This window comes from Typopeltis vanoorti, chromosome 16 (genome assembly GCF_054136105.1).
Source record: "Typopeltis vanoorti isolate ZY-2024b chromosome 16, IOZ_Tvanoo_1.0, whole genome shotgun sequence".
Taxonomy (NCBI): Eukaryota; Metazoa; Arthropoda; class Arachnida; order Uropygi; family Thelyphonidae; genus Typopeltis; species Typopeltis vanoorti.
The window spans coordinates 104863384-104886143 of record NC_143564.1 but is presented as its reverse complement, the minus strand read 5'-3'; the positions used below and the strand labels follow the sequence as shown (position 1 = coordinate 104886143).

General features: G+C 36.2%; 1 protein-coding gene across 3 annotated transcripts in view; it reads right to left on the bottom strand.

The window, feature by feature from the left end:
- The window catches only part of ClpX (Caseinolytic protease chaperone subunit), a 201486-nt gene that overhangs the window by 63352 nt on the left and 115374 nt on the right, over nucleotides 1–22760 (bottom strand). For all 3 annotated transcript variants that reach the window (XM_090406130.1, XM_090406128.1, XM_090406129.1), the window contains one exon: nucleotides 8505–8669. In XM_090406130.1, the coding sequence (XP_090262256.1) occupies nucleotides 8505–8669 (165 nt within the window). The remainder of the gene's footprint in view (nucleotides 1–8504; nucleotides 8670–22760) is intronic.

Sequence of the window (22760 nt, the reverse complement as noted above, 5' to 3'; positions counted from 1 at the left end):
AACAACCAACACCTCAGAATCAAATTCACCCTGGAAGAAGAAAAAAACACTGCCTTCCTTTCTTAGACCCACTAGTCACCTGCCAGCCTGATGGTTTTTCTCAGTCTATAGAAAACACACCCCATACAGGCAGATACATTCACCAACAATCCCCTCCCCCCCCCCATCACAACAATATGGAGTCATTAAGACACTACAGAACAGGGTTAAACTTATCTGTTCAAATAACAATGCCCTAACCACAGAACTAAACCACATTCTCAACACTTTCTCAGCCAATGGTAACCCGCCAAAAAAATCCAAAAAATATTGACACCAATAAACCACAACCCTTCCACCCCCCAACCCGTCACAACAAGGATTACTCTAAATTCATCACCATACCCTATATCTGAGGCACATCGGAAAAAATTATAAAAATCCTAAAAAAACATGACTTAACTTCTTGTTACAGACCATATAAAAAATTAGTATCCCTTATCCACTCTACTAAAGACCAACCTTCCCCCCCCCCCACGACACACACCTACCTGGTGTATACCAGGTCCCTTGCAGCTGTAAGCTGTTCTACTTTGGCCAAACAGGCAGGACGGCTAATATCAGAATTTCAGAACACAAGGACTACATCTGGTTTCACCAATACAGCCACTCGTCTTGCAGACCATGCGCTGGATACCCGCCATAGAATACGGTGGAAGAAAGCCACGATAATACACTGTAGTAAATTCAAATACGAAAGGCTTTTCATGGAATCAGCCTCACCCCTAAGAAATTCAAACCTCAACAAATTTGGTTGCATGAGACTGCCCCAAATTTGGGAAACTTACATCAGAAAACCTTCAGCCTAATCTCCCAAGAATATCAACATTGCCCACTAGGGGGCACCATCAGGACTTTTAGGAGAAAGAATAGCTTCTTACTTATTTACTGTTTGTTTGTTGTGCTTGCGTGCATGTGTCTTGTTTTTAAGTTCCTGTGAAAATGGCAACGTGATGTTGCTGAAATATTGAAAGTGTATTAAAATTTATTTTAATGTATATCCTAGTATACGTTGTAATTTCCTTAAGCTATTTAGTAAAAATGGATAACCAATGTCTAAGCCTTTCCATGAGAACCTGATATGTGAAAATCATTTGTTGAGTTTAGTTCACTTCCAGTGGATACAGAATTAATTATTCATTTTTTTCTGCGAGGTTGTCTGGTGGTTTATCTTTCACTGATACCTCTGCCATAATTTTCATCATAAATAAGAACATGACAGGTCAGGCAACTGATGTGTTTCATACGGAAGCATTCATGATTATAAAGTTAACGCATGCTGAAATTATCAGATGGTGGAAATGACATGCATGGTTCAGTCACTTTTGATATTTTCTTTACTGCCACCTTGCATAAGGTGGGCGCTAGTGGGCCAAGCGCTGCAGACGCGATTTGAAGAGCTCCTGATTCAGATAAGTTTTACTAGGAATAATTAAGTATATATGCGTAATTGTTTAAGTAAGAGCGGCTGTAAACGTTGTACGCTACCGGTATTATTAGTGTGGGGTTTTTTCTTGCCTAAACTAAATTACGAAATCGTTATTATTAGACCTAGTAACTTGCAGAGAAAAAAAAAAAAAAATGGTGGTGGCATTGTCATTCCATGATTTTAATTTAGATTTCAGTCGTTTCGTTAAGTGTGAGTGCGAAGTGTGACCTGAACGAGGAACTGATGAATGCAAATATGAAATTGATGACAGAAAGTGCTAGTACCGATTGCGTCGCAAGTGCACGTTTGAAAGAGAGGCGAAAAAAATGTTAAAAAATCAGGAAAAAAGAAAAAGAGCGATTTGACAACCATAACGGATGTTAAAAGGGACGAAAGTGAGGCAGAAAGAAACGAAACTGAGAGAACAAATGAAAGTAGAAATGGCGTGATGCAGAAATTGCAAGAAAAAAATCAAAATGAATGAATGATGGCGAAAGTTGGACGCATGTTGGAACGAAAGTACTGAACCAAAGAATGATGAATGACAGTAAAAGTGAGAAGAATGATAGTGAAAGTTGGACGTATGTTGGACCGAAAGTACGGAAACAAAGAAGGATGAATGAGAGGGAAAGTGAGAAGAGGGGGTCAAGAGTTAGAAAGTTAGAAAGATTTAATGATAGAGAGAATGTGTCGCGAGGTTCTGAAGGTGAATTGGATTGGATGAAGCAAGAAATGAAATCGATGCGAAATGAAATTAAGAGAATTCAGGTCAAAACTATTAAAATAAATCATGATGGCATGAAAGAGTTAACGAAAGATGAGCGAGTGGCGTTGTATGGTGACTCCATTATTAAAGGTGTGCTAGAGGATAAAATGCACAAGGTATGTTTTCCAGGCAGTAAAATGAGTAGAGTGATTGAGACATTGAATATGAGGTGGGAACGAGCAAAAGAGTTAAATGTATTAATTGGTACAAATGATTTGAGAGAGAACAAAGAGCATGTTAAAATGAATGTCAGGAGACTGCTTGGAAAGATAAAAGAGAATAGTGTGACAGGAAGGGTAGTCAGTGTGTTGCCTAGGTATGACTGTGGTGAAATGAGGCGGAGAGCAAGGATTATGAATGATATTGTGGCTGAAATGTGTGAGGAGATGGTAGTACAGTTTGTTAATGTGTGGAATGAGTTTGAGGGACGAAGTGAGCTGTATGGGAGCAATGGACTGCATTTGAGTGGTTATGGTGTGAGTCGCTTGGAGAGACTGCTGCTGGAAAGTAGAGAAGTGAATAGAGAGAATGAATCAGATCGAGAGGGGAGTGATGTGGAAGAGCTGAGAGTAATACAGGAGAGATTGAAGAAGTGGAAATGAATGGGGAAGTGAGTGGTATGAGTATAGAAAATGAGAGAATGGGTGTGCAAGAGGAGCAGGGGAAACGGGGAGGCTCAGGGTGGACAGGGGGTACACAGTGTGAGAAAGGTGGATGCTCCAAGAGAAGGTGAGGGCATGTGTAGGCAGGAAAGCAATGGGATGACCAGGGATCAAGAGGAAACAGATGGAATCGCAAAGGGTTCTAAAATGAAGAAGCAGAAAGTGAAATGGCCCCAGTCCAGCAGGGAGAGATCACATCAGTGGAACTAGCTGTAGATCCAGAAATGAGTTGTTGTGTTTGTATACCAATGCTAGAAGTATAAGAAACAAGGCGGATGAAATGGGTGCACTAATTGCGTCTGTGCACCCAGAGATTGTCGGAATAAGTGAGACATGGTTAGATGAGGACGACATCCTGACAGGAATAGAGATGGAAAGGTATGATGTGTTTCATGAGGTTAGAAGGGGTAAAAAGGGAGGAGGAGTGCTATTGATGATAGAGAAAGAGTTATGTCCATATAAGGTAGAGATGCAAAAGGGAAATAGGGCCAGTGGTTTTGAGGCAGTATGGTATGAGATAGAGGTGAATAGAATCAAATATTTGGTGGGATGTTATTATAGACCTGGTAATGTGGATGGTGGTGATAATGAAATGTATAGTCAAATAAGCCAAGCAAATAAGAAAAGGGTGATCATTAAGGGTGATTTTAATTATGGCAATATAGACTGGAATGATGAGATAGCAGCTGGAAGTAAAGAAAATGAGTTTCTTGAGTTTTCGAGGAATAACTACCTCAGACAGTAACAGAGGGCACATGAGGATTAAGGGTCTTGGGTTTGGTCATCTCATCGGAGGATGTAATTATCAATGAGGTGTCAAATCATCCACCAATTGGTGAAAGTGACCATGAGGTGATTACCTGGGTGGTTGCCAGCAGTGCAAGGACCCCTGTGAAAAAAGGGTATATGTGGAACTACAAGGGGGGGGGGGGTGATTATGAAGAGCTCAGGAGACAGCTTGCAGGTGTAGCATGGAATGAGGAGTTAGCTGGAAAAGAGATCAATGCAGCTTGGGGAGTTTTCAAAAACTATTTAGTAAATGTCTAAATGTATACCATGGGTGAGAAGGTTAAATAAGGTAGGTGTGAGATGGATGAATAAAGAGATTAAGCATGCAATACAGAGAAAAAGGGCATTGTGGAGGCAGCATAAGAGAAGTGGAAGTAACCAATTTCATGAGATCTACAAAGACCAGGCAAGGAGGGTGACCTGGTTGGTGGGAGTAGCTAAAGAGGGTATGAACAGCAGTTAGCTAATGAAGCCAAAAAGAATCCTAGAATCGATATGTAGCCAGCAAAAGAAAGAATGATTATGGAAGGATGACACTGATTGGAGGAAATGGTATAAAGACAGCTGTTGCAGAATGTGTTGTGGAGATACTTAATGAGCAATTCATAAAGATCTTTCAATTTTCTGAACGTGACTTCATGGAGAGATTAAGAGCAGTGGATGATGGGGAGGAGAGACTGACTGTAAGTGAGCAAGAGGTGTTTGGGGAGTTGAGTAAACTAGATGTAAATAAGGCTGTGGGACTTGATAATATATCACCACGTATTCTGAAGGAATGTGCCAGAGAGTTGACACCTGCCTTGACATATTTTTTTAATACGAGTCTTGCACTTGGTCAAGTTCCTAAAAGAGTGGAAGGAGGGCAAGATTGTGCCACTTCATAAAGTAGGTGATCGAACTCAAGCATCAAACTATAGGCCTATCTGTGTGTCAGGAGTTGTGGTTAAGTTGTTGGAAAAGCTTGTGAGAACTAGGATCCAGAGTTGGGTTGACAACAATGGTATAATCTTTGATGGACAGCATGGATTTGCTAAAGGGAGGTCATGTTTTAGTAATCTACTTACTTATTACAATAAAGTGACTGCTTCCTTGGACAGAGGAGAAGGATACACAGTAATATACTTGGATTTTGCAAAAGCTTTTGATAGAGTATCTCATGATAAGTTGACAGTCAAACTAGAGCAGATGGGGTTGGATATTAGATTAGTGCATTGGATTGGAGACTGGCTATCTGATAGGTATCAACAAGTTGTGTATGGGGGTGCAATATCCAGGAAAAGGAAAGTCGCTAGTAGAGTGCCTCAGGGGTCTGTTTTAGGGCCATTACTATTTAACTTGTATATTAATGATATTGGCGAAGATTTGGATGGAGATATTCAGTTGTTTGCAGATGATGCAAAGTTGGGACGAACCATAAAGAGTAGTGAAAATGTTGTGGCCTTGCAAGAAGACTTGAATAAATTGAGTGATTGGGCAAGCAAATGGGGATGTGAGTTCAATGTTGCAAAGTGTAATTTTTTGAAATTTGGAATAAAAAAAATAAAAAAAAATCCAAATTTTAAAACCTTACATTTTGCAACATTGAACTCACATCCCCAGCCCAACAGACAGTGTTCAAACCAGTTTTAACTTATGGATCTGAGAGCTGGGTCAGAAGTAAAACACTTGACCAAAGACTAGAGACCGCAAATATGAGAGCCCTGAGAACGATTATAGGCGTGAACAGATGGCATCAATGGCAATATCATATTAAAAACGAGGATATTAAGAAAGAATTTGACATTGTCAACATCCAGGAATGTGTTAGCAGAGCTAATCTCAGGTGGTATGGTCACTTAAACAGAATGAGCAAAGTAAGATTAGCAAAACAAGTGTTCTCTGCCAGGTTGGCAGCAAAATGACCCAGAGGAAGACAAAGATATAGGTGGATTGATACGGTACAAAGTGCCTTAGAAGATAGAAATATAAGATCTGATAATGCTGGCGTCTTGACAAGTAACAGACTGATTTGGAAGAAAATTGTAGATAGGAAGTTAATAATGATGTAATTTTTTTCATGTAGTACTGTCATATCCTGTACACCCTTTGAGGGTACACAGCAGGAATTTGATGATGATGATGATAAAATTTGGAAAACAAAGATGGGATGCAGAATTTATGCTTGGTGAGAATATATTGTTGGAAGTAGAGGAAATAAGAGATCTGGGGGTGATAGTGGATAAGGATCTAAAATTTAGGGGACACATCGCCAAAATTGTGAAGACAACACAAAGACTTCTGGGAATGATGCGGAGGACACTGACGTGTATAGAAGTAGGGAGATTCTTGTTCCATTGTATAAGGCTTTGATTAGGCCACTATTGTGCCCAGATTTGGTCACCTGGTTTTCAGAAGGATGAAGAGATGTTGGAAAGGGTCCAAAGACAACTGACTAAGGTAGTTTCTGACCTCTGGAATGTCGAGTATGAGGAAAGATTGAAAAGATGTAATTTGCAGAGTCTAGTGGAGAGAAGGAAGAGGGTAGATATGATAGAAACCTACAAGTTGGTAAGGGGTTGTTATAGGCTCAGTGGTGGAGAAGTTCTACAGAGAATAGTGGGAGATCAAGGGAGAACCAGAGGTCATCCCTGGAAACTGTATAAAGAGAGTGTGAGTAGGGGAGTGAGAGGCAGGTTTTTTGTGCAGAGTTGTGAGTGATTGGAATGCCTTGCCTAAGAGTGTGGTGTCTGCAAGGAGTTTGAATGTGTTTAAGACACTGATGAGATGTGTGTGAGATAAAAGGACCTCCTAGATGAGTCCTTGACTCCATGAAATCTTGTTTAATAATAATAATAATAATAATAATAATAGTAATAAGAGTTCAATACAAGTGAGGTGGTCGCTGGCCTCCTCTTGGCATCCTGATCATAATTTTGTTCTAATTTTACCTTTTGTATTTCTTTTTCATCTTTCCACCTTTACTAAGCATTGGAGTAAAGGTGGAAATCATGCTCAGAGAGAACATACAGCACAATTTATTATTATGCTCTTTATTACCACATCAGGCATGGATGATAAAGCCATGATAGACTGTTTGGGCATGCCCATACATTGAGTGGCCAGTTTATTAAGAACAGCATTAATGAATGGTACCCCTCCCCCTCTTTTGCCTTAAGAATGGCCTGTATCCTCTGTCACTGATTCAACTAAGTGTCTAAAATGTTCCTCCAGGATGTTTATCCACACTGTCCCAATGGATCACTCAATTGTTGCAGACTGAATGGTGGCATGTTGCTGTTACATAGCTCATTCCACCACATTTTAGAGATGCTTTGCTGCATCATCCAATGGTGCAAGGATGATGAAAAACACTGATACATTTATATGTGTCTAAGATGCCTTTTGTTTCTTAGCTCTATTATCAAATGATGTATCTATACTTCTTTAAGGTGTTGTGGGGGCTCCCTGGAAAATTTGAGGATTAAGGATTTGTGATAAAGGGATTTTTTTTATTTGTTGGGCATCAGAGCTCTGCACACAGCCACACATGGATGCTTACAATCTGGCAAGCAGTATAAATGCACTCAGAAGTGGAATGGCAGGATTATCCTGGATGCTATACCAGCCCCATAGCAAGGCATGGGCCCTATCCCCAGACCATAGAGTAAGAGACTTACTGCAGCAACAATGACCCTGCAGGCATGCCCACTAGCCAAATTATTCTGGCTGCCTGGATGTTCACAGATCACACCACATGGCAAACACAGCAGCAGGGTACTGGATCCCAAGTGATGGCAGTATGGAAGACAGGATAGTAAAATCGACTCGGAAGAAGTAGAGCAAAGAATACAGGAAGGCAAGCAGAGAAAAAAAGAAAGAATTCAAAGGAACAGTCCCATCACTGGGAGGGATGTATGTGTGTGTGCGTGTGTGTGTGGAGGGGGATTAACCTGTAGGATTAAAGGTGAATAGTAGTGTTCTCCAGGAAGCAGTCTTTGGACCATTATCGTTCAATCTATACATTAATGACATTTGAAGGGCCAGATAGGAGATGTTCAATTGTTTACTAACAATACAAAAGACAGGCAATTCCAATAAGGGATACTACTGACAAGCAGCACTTACAATTACTTGAACAGGCTGGAACTGTGGGCAAATGATAACAGCTATCATTTCAATGACTTAAGAGGATAATTGCAATGCTGAAAGAATGTTGATAAGGAAGTCATTTTGCTTTTTTTTATGAAGCTTTGATATGACTGTGCCTAGACTGCTGTGCACTGAAATACAAAGAAGTTATTAGAATTATGGAATGTGGATTATGAGGACAGACAGAAAGAGTGTGGATATGCACTACAAACACTACTAAACAGGAGAAAGAGGGATGATATAAGAGAGGCACATAAATTTCTAAAAGGGTGTCACAGGATACTTGGTGATGATGGAATTTTTCATTATATGAAAGTGGGAAGAGGATGGGGGGGGGATGACATCAGTAGAAGATAAGTTGTGTGCAACTAGGAAAGGAGTGAGAGCTAGATTTTTTTTTTTTCCTCCTCACAGAGCAGTGAGTGATTGAATGGAACAGTTCTGACTGTTGAAGTGGTGAGTCTATTCAGTGTGTATGAGTTTAAGAAAAGGTAAAGTTTGTGTAGGTAATGTGTGACCTCACTCGATGAGTCCTTGACTCCATGGTCAGATAATCATAATAATAAAACTTAATTAATTTTCTACTTTAGATTTACAAACACCTCATCATTAAAACAAAACTGAACTTATTTACTAGTTTTCAATTTGATATAATATAAAATCATAATTAACAGATTTCTTATATTCTAACCTTGCTGAGCCCTTTCCACATTGTAACTAGCATCCTGAAGTAATTTTGCTATAACAGATTCAATATCCTCTCCTACATAACCTGCCTGGGTTAATGTGGTACAATCACAAATTGCAAATGGTACATCTAAGCACCTTGCTATTGTTTGCGCCAACAATGTTTTACCTAAAAAGAAAATAAAAAAATAAATAAATAAAAAAGGAAACCAAAGTCTAAATCTGTGCTGAAAGGAGGAGGAAGGTAGTGAAGAGGAGATAATTAATATTCAAGTTAACAAGAATTTTCAAATGAAAAATTATGAAAACAAATTGTATTTCAACAGAACAGTGTAAATAACTACTGAAATGTCCTCAGATATCTAAAACAATTTTCATTAGGCAATAGTGATCTGAGTTAGGATATTAAGGTCAATAAACTGAACACTCATTTATTTACTAACCAGTAATTCTCAATGTATCAGAAGGAATAATAAATGGTCCAGATGTAGCCATCAGTGAAGAGTTATTGAGGACAAAGAAAAATAGGAGAAACTTAGAGATGCCTGACAAGTAGTTTACAATGCCAGCCTGGTTGGATGAGTGCTGTTTATATACCATCTCAATATGGCATGGTTGGTTATAAAAATCTTTAGGTAGCAGATGATTTTTACTTCTTAGTGTGAAACAACCACACTGTTTGACTGGAAAGAAGTGGTTTGAAAAAGTCAAGTACCATGCGTAATCTCTAGAGCATGTCAATAATCTGGGTTCAGTCTTCGTTTTCCCTCTTTTACCTTGCGGTGCTGAGGGTTTTTCTATAATCCAGGTTCCTAGATTATCTAACCCTTAAAGCCCACCCAAAGAACTAATACATGACAAGTCTTACAACTTTTCATGAGTAAAATTCATTAAAAAAGATTCTGATGAATTATCTCCTTCTTGGGATACCAAAACTTGTTGCAGCTATTTAGACAACATGCTAAGAAAGAGACACACACTATGAACTTGAACCCTCAATAAAAAATAAACAGAAGACTAACTTTCACCACCACAGAACTAAAAAAAAACTTTATCTTAAAAACATGCACTGCAAATATCAAGCTCAAGCCTTAAACATAACTTTAAACTCACCAAGAGACAAAGAAAATACTGTAATGCAATCATTTTATCAACTCCAAATATAAAGCCACTAAAAACACAAGCAATGCAACAACAGACAAAGGCTCAAAATCAAAGATCATCAGCCTTACAATAAAAGCTACTGCTCAAAGAAAAACATGGACTGCATGATTGGGCAAACAGACTGATATAACAAATATGAAGAATTAAATGAATAAGAACTGAAATCAAGATTTACACCTTGTTTGACTGGAAAGAAGTGGTTTGAAAAAGTAAAGTACCATGCTTAATCTCTTATATTAAGAAAGTTATTCTAAATAACTGAAACATGATTTTCATGCAGCAAAGAAACAGTGGAAAAGATCTAAAATCAAAGACAAGATATGAATATATGAATACCTTGATTATCGCGATTCTCGATTTATACTTTGATACCAAAATTCCAATTATTGTGCTCCAAATTTGAATTATCGTGGCCGTGAGATGTAGCCCACTACATACAACCAGTTCGAGTCGCCACTCTCCAGGTATTGCTCTTTTGTAGCGCTTCGTTTTTATCCGACGGCGCCTTCTCACCACTTACCAGTAACTATCTGCCCTTGTATGAAGTACATGTGGATATTTATTTCTCTTTTTATTTATCCCTACAAAGAATGGTAAAAGAAACAAGGATGATTTCATAATAAATTTAGTTTAATCCTTTATCCAAGTGTGAGTAAACAAAGTTTGCGCCTGAAAGTATCTTCAGGACTGGGGTAAGGTAGTGCAACACCAGGACGACTCCTTTGCAAGGAGTCGTCCTGGTGTTGCACTACCTGCTTCAGTCACATGATAAGGAGCTGGATGATGAAGACCTAATTAACCTCGAGAGAGAATGTGCTTACTATGCTCAAATCGATGATAATGATGAACAAATTGACATGGCACCAAAGGAATTTACCCTCAAAGAAATGGACGAAATGTTTAGAATTGCTGAAAATTTTAAAGTGCAACATCAGTCCTGAAGATACTTTCAGGCACAAACTTTGTTTGCTCACACTTGGATAAAGGATTAAACTAAATTTATTATATTCTAACCAAGTGAAAAATAAACTTTCAACATCTTCAAGGATGATTTCAAGTCTACAGCTATCAAGAAGAAACAGAGTGTTCAGCTTAGACGATAAGTTGCATATGATAAATAAGTATGAAGCAGGCATAACCAAAGCCAAAATTGCAAGAGAGTATGGTCTAAATGAATCAACTGTTTGCCATATTTTAGATCACGCTGCAAACTTAGGGCTTCGATCTAGGACTAAAAGAAATTGAAAAAGGTGATGTTCTGGACCTGCTTCAGTCACATGATAAGGAGCTGAATGATGAAGACCTAATTAACCTTGAGAGAGAATGTGCTTACGATGCTCAAATCGATGATAATGATGACAAATTGACGTGGCACCGAAGGAATTTACCCTCAAAGAAATGGACGAAATGTTTAGAATTGCTGAAAATTTTAAAGAAAAAAATCTTGAACGGCGATCCTAATCTCGAGTGTTCAATGAAAGTTTGTCAGGAAATTGAAAATTCCATCCGTTGCTATTGAGTTTTATACGAAGAAAAAAGAAAGAAAAAATTCCACCAGACAACTCTACACCAGTTTTTATCCAAGAAAGAATAATTTTATGTACTGTATGTACTTCTCATATATAAATAAAAATTAAAGAATAATCTTGTTTTTCTTAATGAACCTTCATTTTTTACTTAACACGTTTAACAGATTTCTTTTTTACTTGATATATAAAATTTAATTAATAGATTTGAAAAATCCTTGGCATTGATCACCCATTTTACACACATTATTTATCCTGATTATCGCGAATTTGATTATTGCGGTATTTTTCGTGGCAACAATAACCGCGATAATCGAGGTATTCCTGTACATGAATACACCAGTTTTAGAAAGACGAGAGTGGAAAAAATATTGTACCAAATTATATGAAGAAATAAAAATGTCAGTGATGTTAAAGACAAAAGAAAATAAATAAGAAATTGAAATAAATTATAAATTAATAAAATCAGTAGTTGATTATATAAAGAAACTTGTGGAAAATTCATGACTAAAATTAACACATGTGAACCACAGTAGTAGGTTTTTTATTATGTGTCCTAGGACATCATCAGTACAGTAGAACAATACTAGGAATGACACAAAGGATGGGGTGCGTAAGTACAGTGGAATCCAAATTGCCTGCAGTGGTGCGTTGCGGCTTGAACTTAAATTAGATTAAATTGAATTAAATTAATTAAATTAAATTACACTTAAATTACAGTTAAGTTATTTTAAAACAATTTTGTATGACAATTTCCCATACTTTAGGGATGGCAAGAACATCATTACGGTTTAGATTTGGTCTGTGAAGTAGGGCTTCAGCCCTACTTCACAGACCAAAATAACTGAAATATATATAAAAAAACATATAAAGAAAGTGCTGAAGCCCGACTTCACAGACCAAATCTAAACCGCAATGATGTTTTGCCATCCCTAAAGTATGGGAAATTGTCATACAAAATTGTATAAAAATAACTTAACTGTAATTTAATTAAATTAAATTAATTTAATTTAATCTAATTTAAGTTCAGGCCACAACACGCCACTGCACCCAATTTGGATTCCATTGTACGTACGCACCCCATCCTTTGTGTCATTCCTAGTATTGTTCTACTGTACTGATGATGTCCTAAGATACCTAGGATGAAATATTTACGTAATAAAAACCCTACTACTGTGGTTCACTTGTGTTTATTTTAGTAGTAATAAAATCAATAATCTCAAAACTGTAAAATAGGAAGCCAGTTAGAACTAATAAAATTTATAATGAATTTATAATTATTTAAATTACACAGATATGAGTAATTTTGATAGGAAAATATCAATCTTATATGATGCAGACAGAACAGCTTGTATCATATAAGTAATAACAGAAAACATGAAGTTGTTCTAATTTTCTTTTTTTTAGCTCCCAAAAATGACTGAGTGAACAGATATTCTTAAAAGGCACTGCCATTCAATATTGAGAGAATGAAAATCAAGCACCAAAGGTCATCCAAGGAGGAACCACAACTATTAATGGAAGATGCTACATTCTTTGTGATGTTGAAGAAATAAGCAAATGAATTCTCCCATGGCTGTGATTCACTTGTTCCAGTTCGCAATCAAGTAACAGACAAAAAAATGGCAAATTCCACTAGGATATCTGTATTAAAATTCAAATATTCCATAAGTTTAACAAAAATACAAAATGAGTTAAAGTTAAATAATAACGCAGTATTTGTAAAGTTGTTAAATTTATTTTTGTATGTCGCAAGCAAGACGTTTTGAAGTGCTATTTTAATCTTTGATTACCGAAGTCTTACTTAAATGTGAAATAAATTTATTAAAATTAGTTTTTAGAGGTTAATTGATATTTTGTATGAACTGTCAAGTGTTGAAATGTTTGTGCTGTTTGCATTCTTAAACTTTCATTCTCTCTCCTCGTTTTCCTTTCGTTACCCAGGTGCTGCAGGCGCTCTCTGTCAGCTATCAATCACTCATCAACCTCCTCAGTGAGCATGCACACGTGTTCCAGTAGGAGGCAAATGAGAAGTCGGTAATGGCTGATACATTGTTGCTGTTAGTGAAGGGACAATGTCTTTATCATAAGCAACTGATATTACAGTACACTGAACAATTGTGAATTACAATAAAAAATAATAAAAAAAAACAGTGACATTACTATAAATATTAAATATCTGGTAAGTATAATAAATTTCACATACTTCAGATTTTTATTTTAACATAAATATCAGCATCAGGTACATTGCAAATGCCGATCATACATGTTACGGAATCGAAACTAATAAAACGAATGTACAACAGCAACTGTAAAAAGATTCATAACTATAAATTATGATTATTTTTACATCATGGTGTATCCATCCCCCTTATCTAACTCAATGGTAACTTTATTGTAAGCAATTAACTCAAACATGACCTTCTCTTAGTAAACCCATATTGTTCATTGCAAAACATGGATTCTCTGTCAACCCTATATGAGAGCACTAACCAACTTTTCTGAAATACTGCTCCACAGATAATGATAGGTCAATAATTGGATACATCAGTCTTTCCACCATACTTGTGCAATAGGATTACCATACATTCTTTCCCGTTTTGAGACTTAAATTATATAGTAATGGAAGTAGCCTAGTCAAAGAAATAGCCAGTTCAGCTGAACACTCTTTTAGCATCCATGCATATATTCCATCAGTCCCCAAATGCCAAATTCTTATTCAGATTTTGCTTCTGCTTCACATACGTTTCTTCATCAGGGAAGAGGTAGCAGTGAGCTCAATGCTGCATACACCAGGTTGATAACTTTGAGTAAAATGGCCACTTCTTAGTTGAACAATCTCTTCTGCATACGGCAGTTATTCTTTCATATTCATTCTTTCTTTTACTTGCAACATAACAAGAGAATTCTTTTGGGTTGTCGTTAGTTTGCAGAGCCAGTTTTTTTTTTCATTTGCATTCTGTAAAACAGTTGCAACTCTTCTGGCCTGTTCCTTATAATTTTCATAACTGACATCATCCATATGCACACAATATTCCTTTCACATCATCTTTTTCTTATGAATTGTTTGCTTAATAAGATTACACATCCATTTCATTCCTACTCTATTTATTTTTCAAACTTTAGGGATACATTCTGATACTGCATAATTTAAGTACTTTTTAAATGCTTCCCATGCACTGTCAATATCCATCCCATCTAACAACCAATCATATAGCACAGAACCCAGCATATTCCTTACTTGGTCATAATTTCCTGCTTTGTAGTTCAGCATGTAACCTTTTCTGAATGGAACATTCATAAACTTAGGAACTTCCCAAATCAGTATTGCATGATCATTGTCACCAACTGGAGGCAGAATAGTTACATTATTAAATGAAACTCCCATCTCTGACACTATAATCAGATCCAATGCTCTCTGACTTTGAGTTCCTTATGTTACATGCTACTTGTGGAAATTGTCTCACAACACCTCAAAAAATTCAGTTTCATTCTTCTCATGATATTTCACTGCTATCCAATCACTGTTCGAATAACTAAAGTTCCCCATTATGATTACTCATTTCACACCCATCATATTTACTTGATAATGCATTTCTTCACAATTAGCAACCAATCCACTAGATCTGTAACAATAACTCCACACTAGGCATTTAACAGCATTGCAGCCATATCACAAAGAAAGTTAATCAATTTCTGGTTACTCCTTCCTTCCTTCCTATAGGATGAAGGAGTACTGATACCATAAGTATTCCTTTTGTTCATCACAATATTACAGGTCAGATATTGTCTGACCTGTAATATGGTGATGTAAAAGTTTTCCAGTGGCTACAGTGCATAATCCAAAAGGCCTGGTCACAAAGATGAAAACTACAGATATTTGCAGTTCAAATTTCTATTAAATATAAATTGGTAAGATATAAAAAAATAAAACACAATGGATATTATAGAAAATTTCCTTGCTGAGGCTAGGCATAAATATAAGCATTTATATTTACTTATGTGAACTGTTCACAATGCTAAATCTGAACATAATCAGTTTGTAAATGTAATATTATTTATTGCAAAGTAATAAATACTTATTTTTAAGTTGCAGTTTGGATATTCAGAGTAAAGGATTCAAAATGAGGCGTAAGTCAAGGTTGCATGCTATCTAGACTAGTATTTCTTTAACTTTTGAGACAGTAGAATCCTACAGAAAATTATTTCTTTTTCACAGAATCCCTATGAAATTTTTCATAAAAATATCAAATATGAATTATGACAATGAATTGTTACCTGCAAAATATTTTAGGAAAACATGATACATAGAATTCCAAAGAGTTTTTTCACTATGTAGCCAGTAAGAGGAAAAACAATTATGGCAAAGAAACCTTTGCAAAGGTTTATCATCAACACACATGTAGAGCAAAAAATGCAAGATGTGCTTAGGATGTTGCAAATCTCAACAGGAATTTTGCCATGAGATTAGTGTGTGTTACATGAATGTGGGAAATTGGCCTAACCTTTGACAAACTATGCAAGCTCAGCCTCCAGTTCTGACAGAGTTCCGAAAGAGTGGAAAGAGGGTAAAATAGTGCCATTACTTAAAGGTGAATCTAAAACAGAAGTTGACAATTACAGACCTATCACAAACTCGGGAGAAGGCAATTAAGGTTTTGGAAAAGTTTGTTACTTGGGGATATGAAAATGGAAGAGAGGATTCATATGCATCATATGAGAACAAAAGGAAGCCTTTGGGGTTACAAAAAGTGGTCGATGGACAGAAGAGAGGGGGATATGATAGAAATATATAAGCTGCTAAATGGGTTATATAGAATAGATATAGGGAAATTTTTTTAAATCTATGGCAGAAAGAGAAAGAATAAGAGGTCATCGTTGGAAGCTGAGTAATTATTGAAAGGATGTAAGGTCTAGATTTTTTTGCTACAAGGGTTGTGAACGAGTTTCCTAAGGTGGTTGTTAGTACTTTGTTGTGAGCATTTAAGGAGATACAATAGGCATGTGCATGAATAATGGGCTTCTCATAGCAAATCTTGCGAATAATGGCTTGGGTGGACCTTCCCTGATGAGTCTTGGAATTTTGCCTGGTTAATAGCAATAATATATAACTGCTCCAGAAATAAGTCAATTTAATAAAAATTAGTATTTTCCCAATTCACTAAGTTTCGTTCTTCTTTTTCAGAAACCACATCTAATACCAGTTATAAATGTTTATATACTCTGAGCAGCTCCAAGTTTTTGCAGAACCCTAGGGTTCCATGGAGCATAGTTTAAAAAAACATTGATCTATGTCGATCCCCAGAGGCTGACAATTACAGACCTATTACTAACTTGGGAGGGGCAGTTAAAGTTTTGAAAAAGTTTGTTATTTGGGAATAAGGAACTGGAAAAGAGGAACTGATGGTGGGGAGATAACAGAACCAAATCAAATAATTGAATTACTGAGTGAGCATTTTACTGTGGTGTACCATCTAGGTTGCGACACTACAATGCCAAGTGTGACATTCACTGATAGGAAAACCAAGGTTGAAGAAATGGAGGTGATTAAAATATTGCAGAACCTCAATACGAACATAGCCATGGGATCAGATGGCATGTCAGCTCCTCTGACCAAGCTGTTTAATTTAAGCCTCAGTACTAGGAAGATGCCATTGGAGTGACTAAGTTACGAAGATCATCTTCAGATTCAGCTATAAGGACTGTGTCATCTGCATGCCTGAAGTTGTTGAAGTTCTTACCCCCAACTTTTACACTCTTCAGTTCTGAAATATTTTTAAAAACTTGCTCACTATATATATTGTACAGTAAGGGTGATTAGACACATCCTTGTGTCTTATCAAGTCAGAATATACATTTTTATAACTTTTATAACATTTTTATAATTAAGGCCATTTGATTCCAGTATATATTTGCAATTATATGTAGATCTTTTCCTTTTAACCCATTATTCTGTAGGATATGTATTAATTTCTTGTGATCTATTGAATCAAATGCTTTGGTGTAATCAATAAACAAAGATATATGCTTTTCTGGTTATCAAGGCTTCTTTCACATAATGTTTTCAAATTGAAAATTCCTTCTCTTCTATCTTTGTCCTTTCGAAAACCTGATTTCTACTTTTCTTCTATTTCTACTGACAAAGTGCCTTTATTCTTTTGGATTATTCTCTGTAGTAATTTTGTAACATGGCTTGTTAAACTTATTAGTCTATATTCTGAACATTCAAAAAGTTCTTGGAATTTTGGGAATAGTAGCAAAGATGGATTTCTTAGAACATCAGGGATGTATCCTGTATCATAGATTTGATTAACCCAGCACTGGTGAGGTGGAAAAATGTAACAGAAGTGGTAAGGTGGGGTAAGTGCTAAACTTGATTGAGCAACAACCTGTTGTGTACGGCATCGAGCAGTGAGTTACAGGAGGGGAAGCTATACCGAGGCATGACTCGCTGCCAAGCGTTGTTAAAAAGTTATAGTCAATTTAAAATCTTTGGGGTCTGTGACACCAGGAATCTACAAAGGTCTGTGACACCTTACTAATGCTAGGTTAAAGCTAACCTTTAGGTCATTAAGTGTGTTTTCATTTACTTTCACCTTACATTTAGTAAGGTGACACCCCACCTTACTAACGCTGGGTTAAAGCTAAGCTTTAGGTCATTAAGTGTGCTTTCATTTACTTTCTTTAACAATTCGATAGGGAATCTGCTCAGGGCCTGGTGTTTTACCTGTTTTTTTGACTTAGAACGTATTCTATTTCTTCATGTGTAAATTGGTTCACCATCCATATTTTGTATATCTGATGCGTCTGTGCGATCAGAGTCAAACAGTTCTTTTCCATATTCTTAACATATCTTGTGTCTCTAGTAGCATTTTACCATTTTGATCTTTTATACAAGGATTATGGTTGAAATTTTTCTTTTTATTTGTCAGAGCTTGGATTGCAGGCATAGACTTCTGTGGCTAATTGGTTCAAAAGATATATTTCGGTGATTACACCACATTTTTTATTATTTAGTTATACAAAATACTCAAATAATAGTTCCTGACAAGTTTCGTAAATCATAGGATTTACATCTTCAGGGGGTAAATAGTATAACTTAAAGTTTAAACAAGAGAATTAATAAATACAAATCATAACCATCTGGCTATTCATAAACTCAAATAACAGAATGCAGATATAAAACGTTATTGACATTGAACAATACTGGACGATGTCACATGTTTTTGTTCTTGTTCATAAAGTCAGAGCTCAGATTGAGGTAGACTTTTTATTAGAGCTGGCCCACACTTGGAGAATTAAACCTTGATGTTTATTGTATTACATTTTTTTTTTTTTTTTTTTTTTTTTTTTAGCATATTAGCAGCTTCTTTAAATTTTCTTATATAACTGTTGTTTTCTATGTATGACATCGTCGTTTTTTTGCCAGAGTACATATGTCCAGTGGAAGTGGTATGGAAAGCAAGACGTTTTTTGTTCTCTTTTGTATTGTACGTCTTTTTGGTATTCAGCCATGTGTATTTCTCCAGATCTTCCTGTCTGTCCTACATAACAAATCCCACAAGGGATTTTGTAGACTCCTGGTTTTTTAAGAGGATGATGAAGTGGTTTTGGTGGATGTAGGAATCTTGAGATTTTTTCCACAGGAAGGAAGGCTACTTTTACATTGTGCTTGTTTCATTAATTTGGCTAGCTTATCTGTAACATTTTTGATATAAGGAAGCAAGATTGCATTTTTGTAATCCTGTTTTATTGTGTTGTTAGTTGGAGGCATTTTAAGGATTCTCTTGATGGTTTTTGTTTCATATCCATTCTGTTGGAGGATTTGTGTTAAGTATTTTAGTTCTTCATTACATCTTTCTTGTGTGCTGGAGATATTGTATGCTCTGTCTCGAAGAGTTTAAATTAAGCTTATTTTTTGTGAAGGATGGCGGTATGAGGTTGCATTTAGAAATCTTCCAGTGTTTGTCGGCTTCCTATATACTACATTGACTATAGAGCTTGGATTGACTTATGCATTTCTTTACTATTGTGTTTCTTGTCCAATTCCTCTATTTTCTTCATCATCATTATCAAATCCCTGACATGTACCCTCAAGGGGTGTACAGGATATGATAGTACTACATGAAAAATTTACATCATTACTAACTTCCTATCTACAATTTTCCTCCAAATCAGTCTGTTACTTGTCAAGACTCAAACATTATCAGATCTTATATTTCTATCATCTAAAGCACTTTGTACCGTATCGATCCAACAATAGTTGGTCTTCCTCTGGGTCCCTTTCCTGCCAACCTAGCAGAGAACACTTGTTTTGCTAATCTTTCCTTGCCCATTCTGTTTAAGTGACCATACCACCTGAGATTAGCTCTGCTAATGCATTCCTGATGTTGACAATGTCAAGGTCTTTCCTAATATCCTTGTTTTTAATATGATATTGTCATTGATGCCATCTGTTCATGCCTCTAATCTTTCTCAGAACTCTCATATCTGCAGTCTCTAGTCTTCGGTCAAGTGTTTTACTTCTGACCCAGCTCTCAGATCCATAAGTTAAAACTGGTTTGAACACTGTCTTGTATACAGCTAATTTAGTGTTCCGACTAATTTCTCTCTTATTCCATATGAATTTATTCAAATGACTTCCTACCATACTAGCTTTGTTGATTCTGTTGTCTATTTCCATATTTAATTTACTATCTTCACTAAAAATCGTGCCTAAGTAGCTGAAATGTTTTACTTGTTCCACAGGTTCTCCGTTCACAACACAGTTGACATTTTCAACAATTCTACCTATTTTCATTGTCATTGTTTTTTTAATGCTGACCTTCATACCATATCTATTACAACAGTTATTCAATTTAGTCAGGGAATCTTGCAAACTTGTAGCGGATTTATTTAGAAGTATAACATCATCTGCATAAAGCAAAGAGCTGACATTAACATCTCCAATTCTGATATGTTTAATACCACTTTCCTTTATAATCTGATCCATATAGATAAGGATTAACAGAGGGGATAATGTACATCGTTGTCTCACACCAGATTTAACATTAAACCATCTCCCAGCACTTCCTTCAATTCTAACTGCTGATGTACAACTCAAATAAAGACTAAGTATTGCTTGATATAATGCCCCATTGACACAATATAAATGGAGCGTATTGAATAGCTTCTCTTTTGGCACCTTGTCATATGCCTTTTCCAAATCGACAAAACTTAAACACAGATCTCTGTTATATTCCCATGCTTTCTCGACTATTTGTCGTAAAGTTAAGATCTGATCCTGACAGCCTCTATTTGACCTGAATCCAGCTTGTTCTTCACCAAGCTTTTCTTCCACAATTCTTCTCAACCGTTTCTCAAGTATACTTGCATAGATCTTGCCAGGAACACTCAGCAGGGAAATACTTCTGTAATTCTCACATTCAGTTTTATTTCCCTTTTTATATATGGGTATACTAAGAGAGCTCTACTCCAATCATTGGGAATTCGTCCCTCTATCTAGGCTTTCTGAACTATGCAGTGCAGCCACTGTAAGACTCTTATACCACCATACTTCAGCATGTCTGGTCGAATATCATCTACTCCTGCTACCATTCCACATTTCAAGCCTTTGATGGCTTTTTCTACTTCAAGTATGGATATGTATTCCTGACTGCATGCCTGGTCAGTGTTTTTTACCACTGTGCTATCACTGCTTGTTTCATTTAGCAATTTCTCGAAGTAATTACTCCATACTTCAAGGATATCTTTTTCTCCTGTTTTCATGTCACCTTTATCATCTCTAACTCCTTTTACAGCACTCTTTCCTCTATTTCTAAGCTTCTTCAACAACCTCCAGAATATCTTACCACCCCTCTTGATATTTATTTTCTATGTTCTTGCCAAAGTCCTCCCATGACTTTTGTTTAGCTAGTTTTACACAGTGTTTTGCTTTCTTACATTTGTCTCTGTATTCTCTAAGAGCAAAAGCTGTACAGGAGGAGTTTCTATCAGACTTTTAATCCTATAAAGATATAGGATTAAAATTCTGGACTTGCAAAACATGCCATCTTCACTAGACATAGAGTTCATTGGAGAAAGACAAGAGTCCTTCACAAAAGTCGGTTCCTCATGGAACGCCTTTATAAAGAAACATGTGAAACTTTACTTCATTTTTCTAACGTCTATCAGATAGTACTTTATAAATCAGCTAATCTTTCCTAACTTTTTATTGTATACATTTTTTTTTTTTTTTGTTAGGAAATTTATTGACCTTTTTAGTTATCTTACACAAGCTACTTAGGTGGCACTTTTTGGAATTGTCAGTTATTGTTTAATTTGAGCTTAAAATGTACTGAAGATGCCTGTGACATACAGGCAAAAATTATACTATTAAATAATTTTTCTACGTGATTTTTCCGTTATTAATTTTGTATCGATGTGCATATACGGATAAGCTGGTCATGCTCATTAATAATGCTAGATGGATCAGGTGCTTACTGCTTTGTAAGCAAACAGTGGCTGAAAATTACTAGCATTAGTGAGACAGCTGACAAATGAGGACATGCAAGCAGGAGCAGAATCAGAGAGGACAGAAAGAAAGAAAAAAGTGTTATTAATAATAGCAGAGTAGCTAATTCCCAGGACAGGATCTAGAATGATAATAGTAGTAGACTTGTAATAAATTAAGGATTCTAATTATGGGGGATATAGACTAAGAAAATGAAAAAGTGCATGGCAAGAAAGATTTATGGAGTAGCTGAGAGACAGCTATATCATGCAGTAAGTGATGAAACAGTTTTGAAGTCAGAATACCAGATCTGATTGCAGCATCAAGTGATGCATGTTCAGTATTCTTTCTTTCTTAACAAGGATAACCATTTCTTTTGATCCAAATTATTCAAATTAACAATGATATGGAATGATATAAACTCATTTAAAAAAAGAGAGGGGAGAGAAGTAGAGCAGATTTTAATCTGTCTTAAATGGGCTAAATTTTATTTAATTCCAGTTTTACTAAACAGAAGAAAGCTGAATTACTGCGCAGATTTCTGGAAACAGTCCAAGTTCTCTAAAATCCTAAAGATTATAACTGTGCATGTTTCTATCATGAAAAGTATTTGACATACAGATTTAATAAAACTTCAGTCAAATCAGCAAACATGCATGAGGTCACAGGTACACAAGTAAATGCCACACAGGTACAACTGCACATGACTCTTCCACCTTCAAAAGTTTAGAATATGCTCACCATAACAAACCCCTGAAGACCAGAGAAATAGTTCATTATAGCATATGGTTCGATATAGTGAATTTCAGGAAGAAGACTGATTCCTACTCCATTCCCATGAAACAAAGTAAATGGTGACAAAAAGAACAATGTTTATGCATGGCAGGAAATCAAACACTGATGACAGAATACAAAGGATTGGCAGGAGTAATAATACACAAAATGACAACAAAAGTACAAACACAAACGACAATGAGAGGCATATAAGAGAGAAGCGACTAGAAGAGTGTTTTATACTCTTCTAGTCTTTTCTTCATAAGTGTTTTGAAATGTTCCAATCTATTAAATTAATGTCACT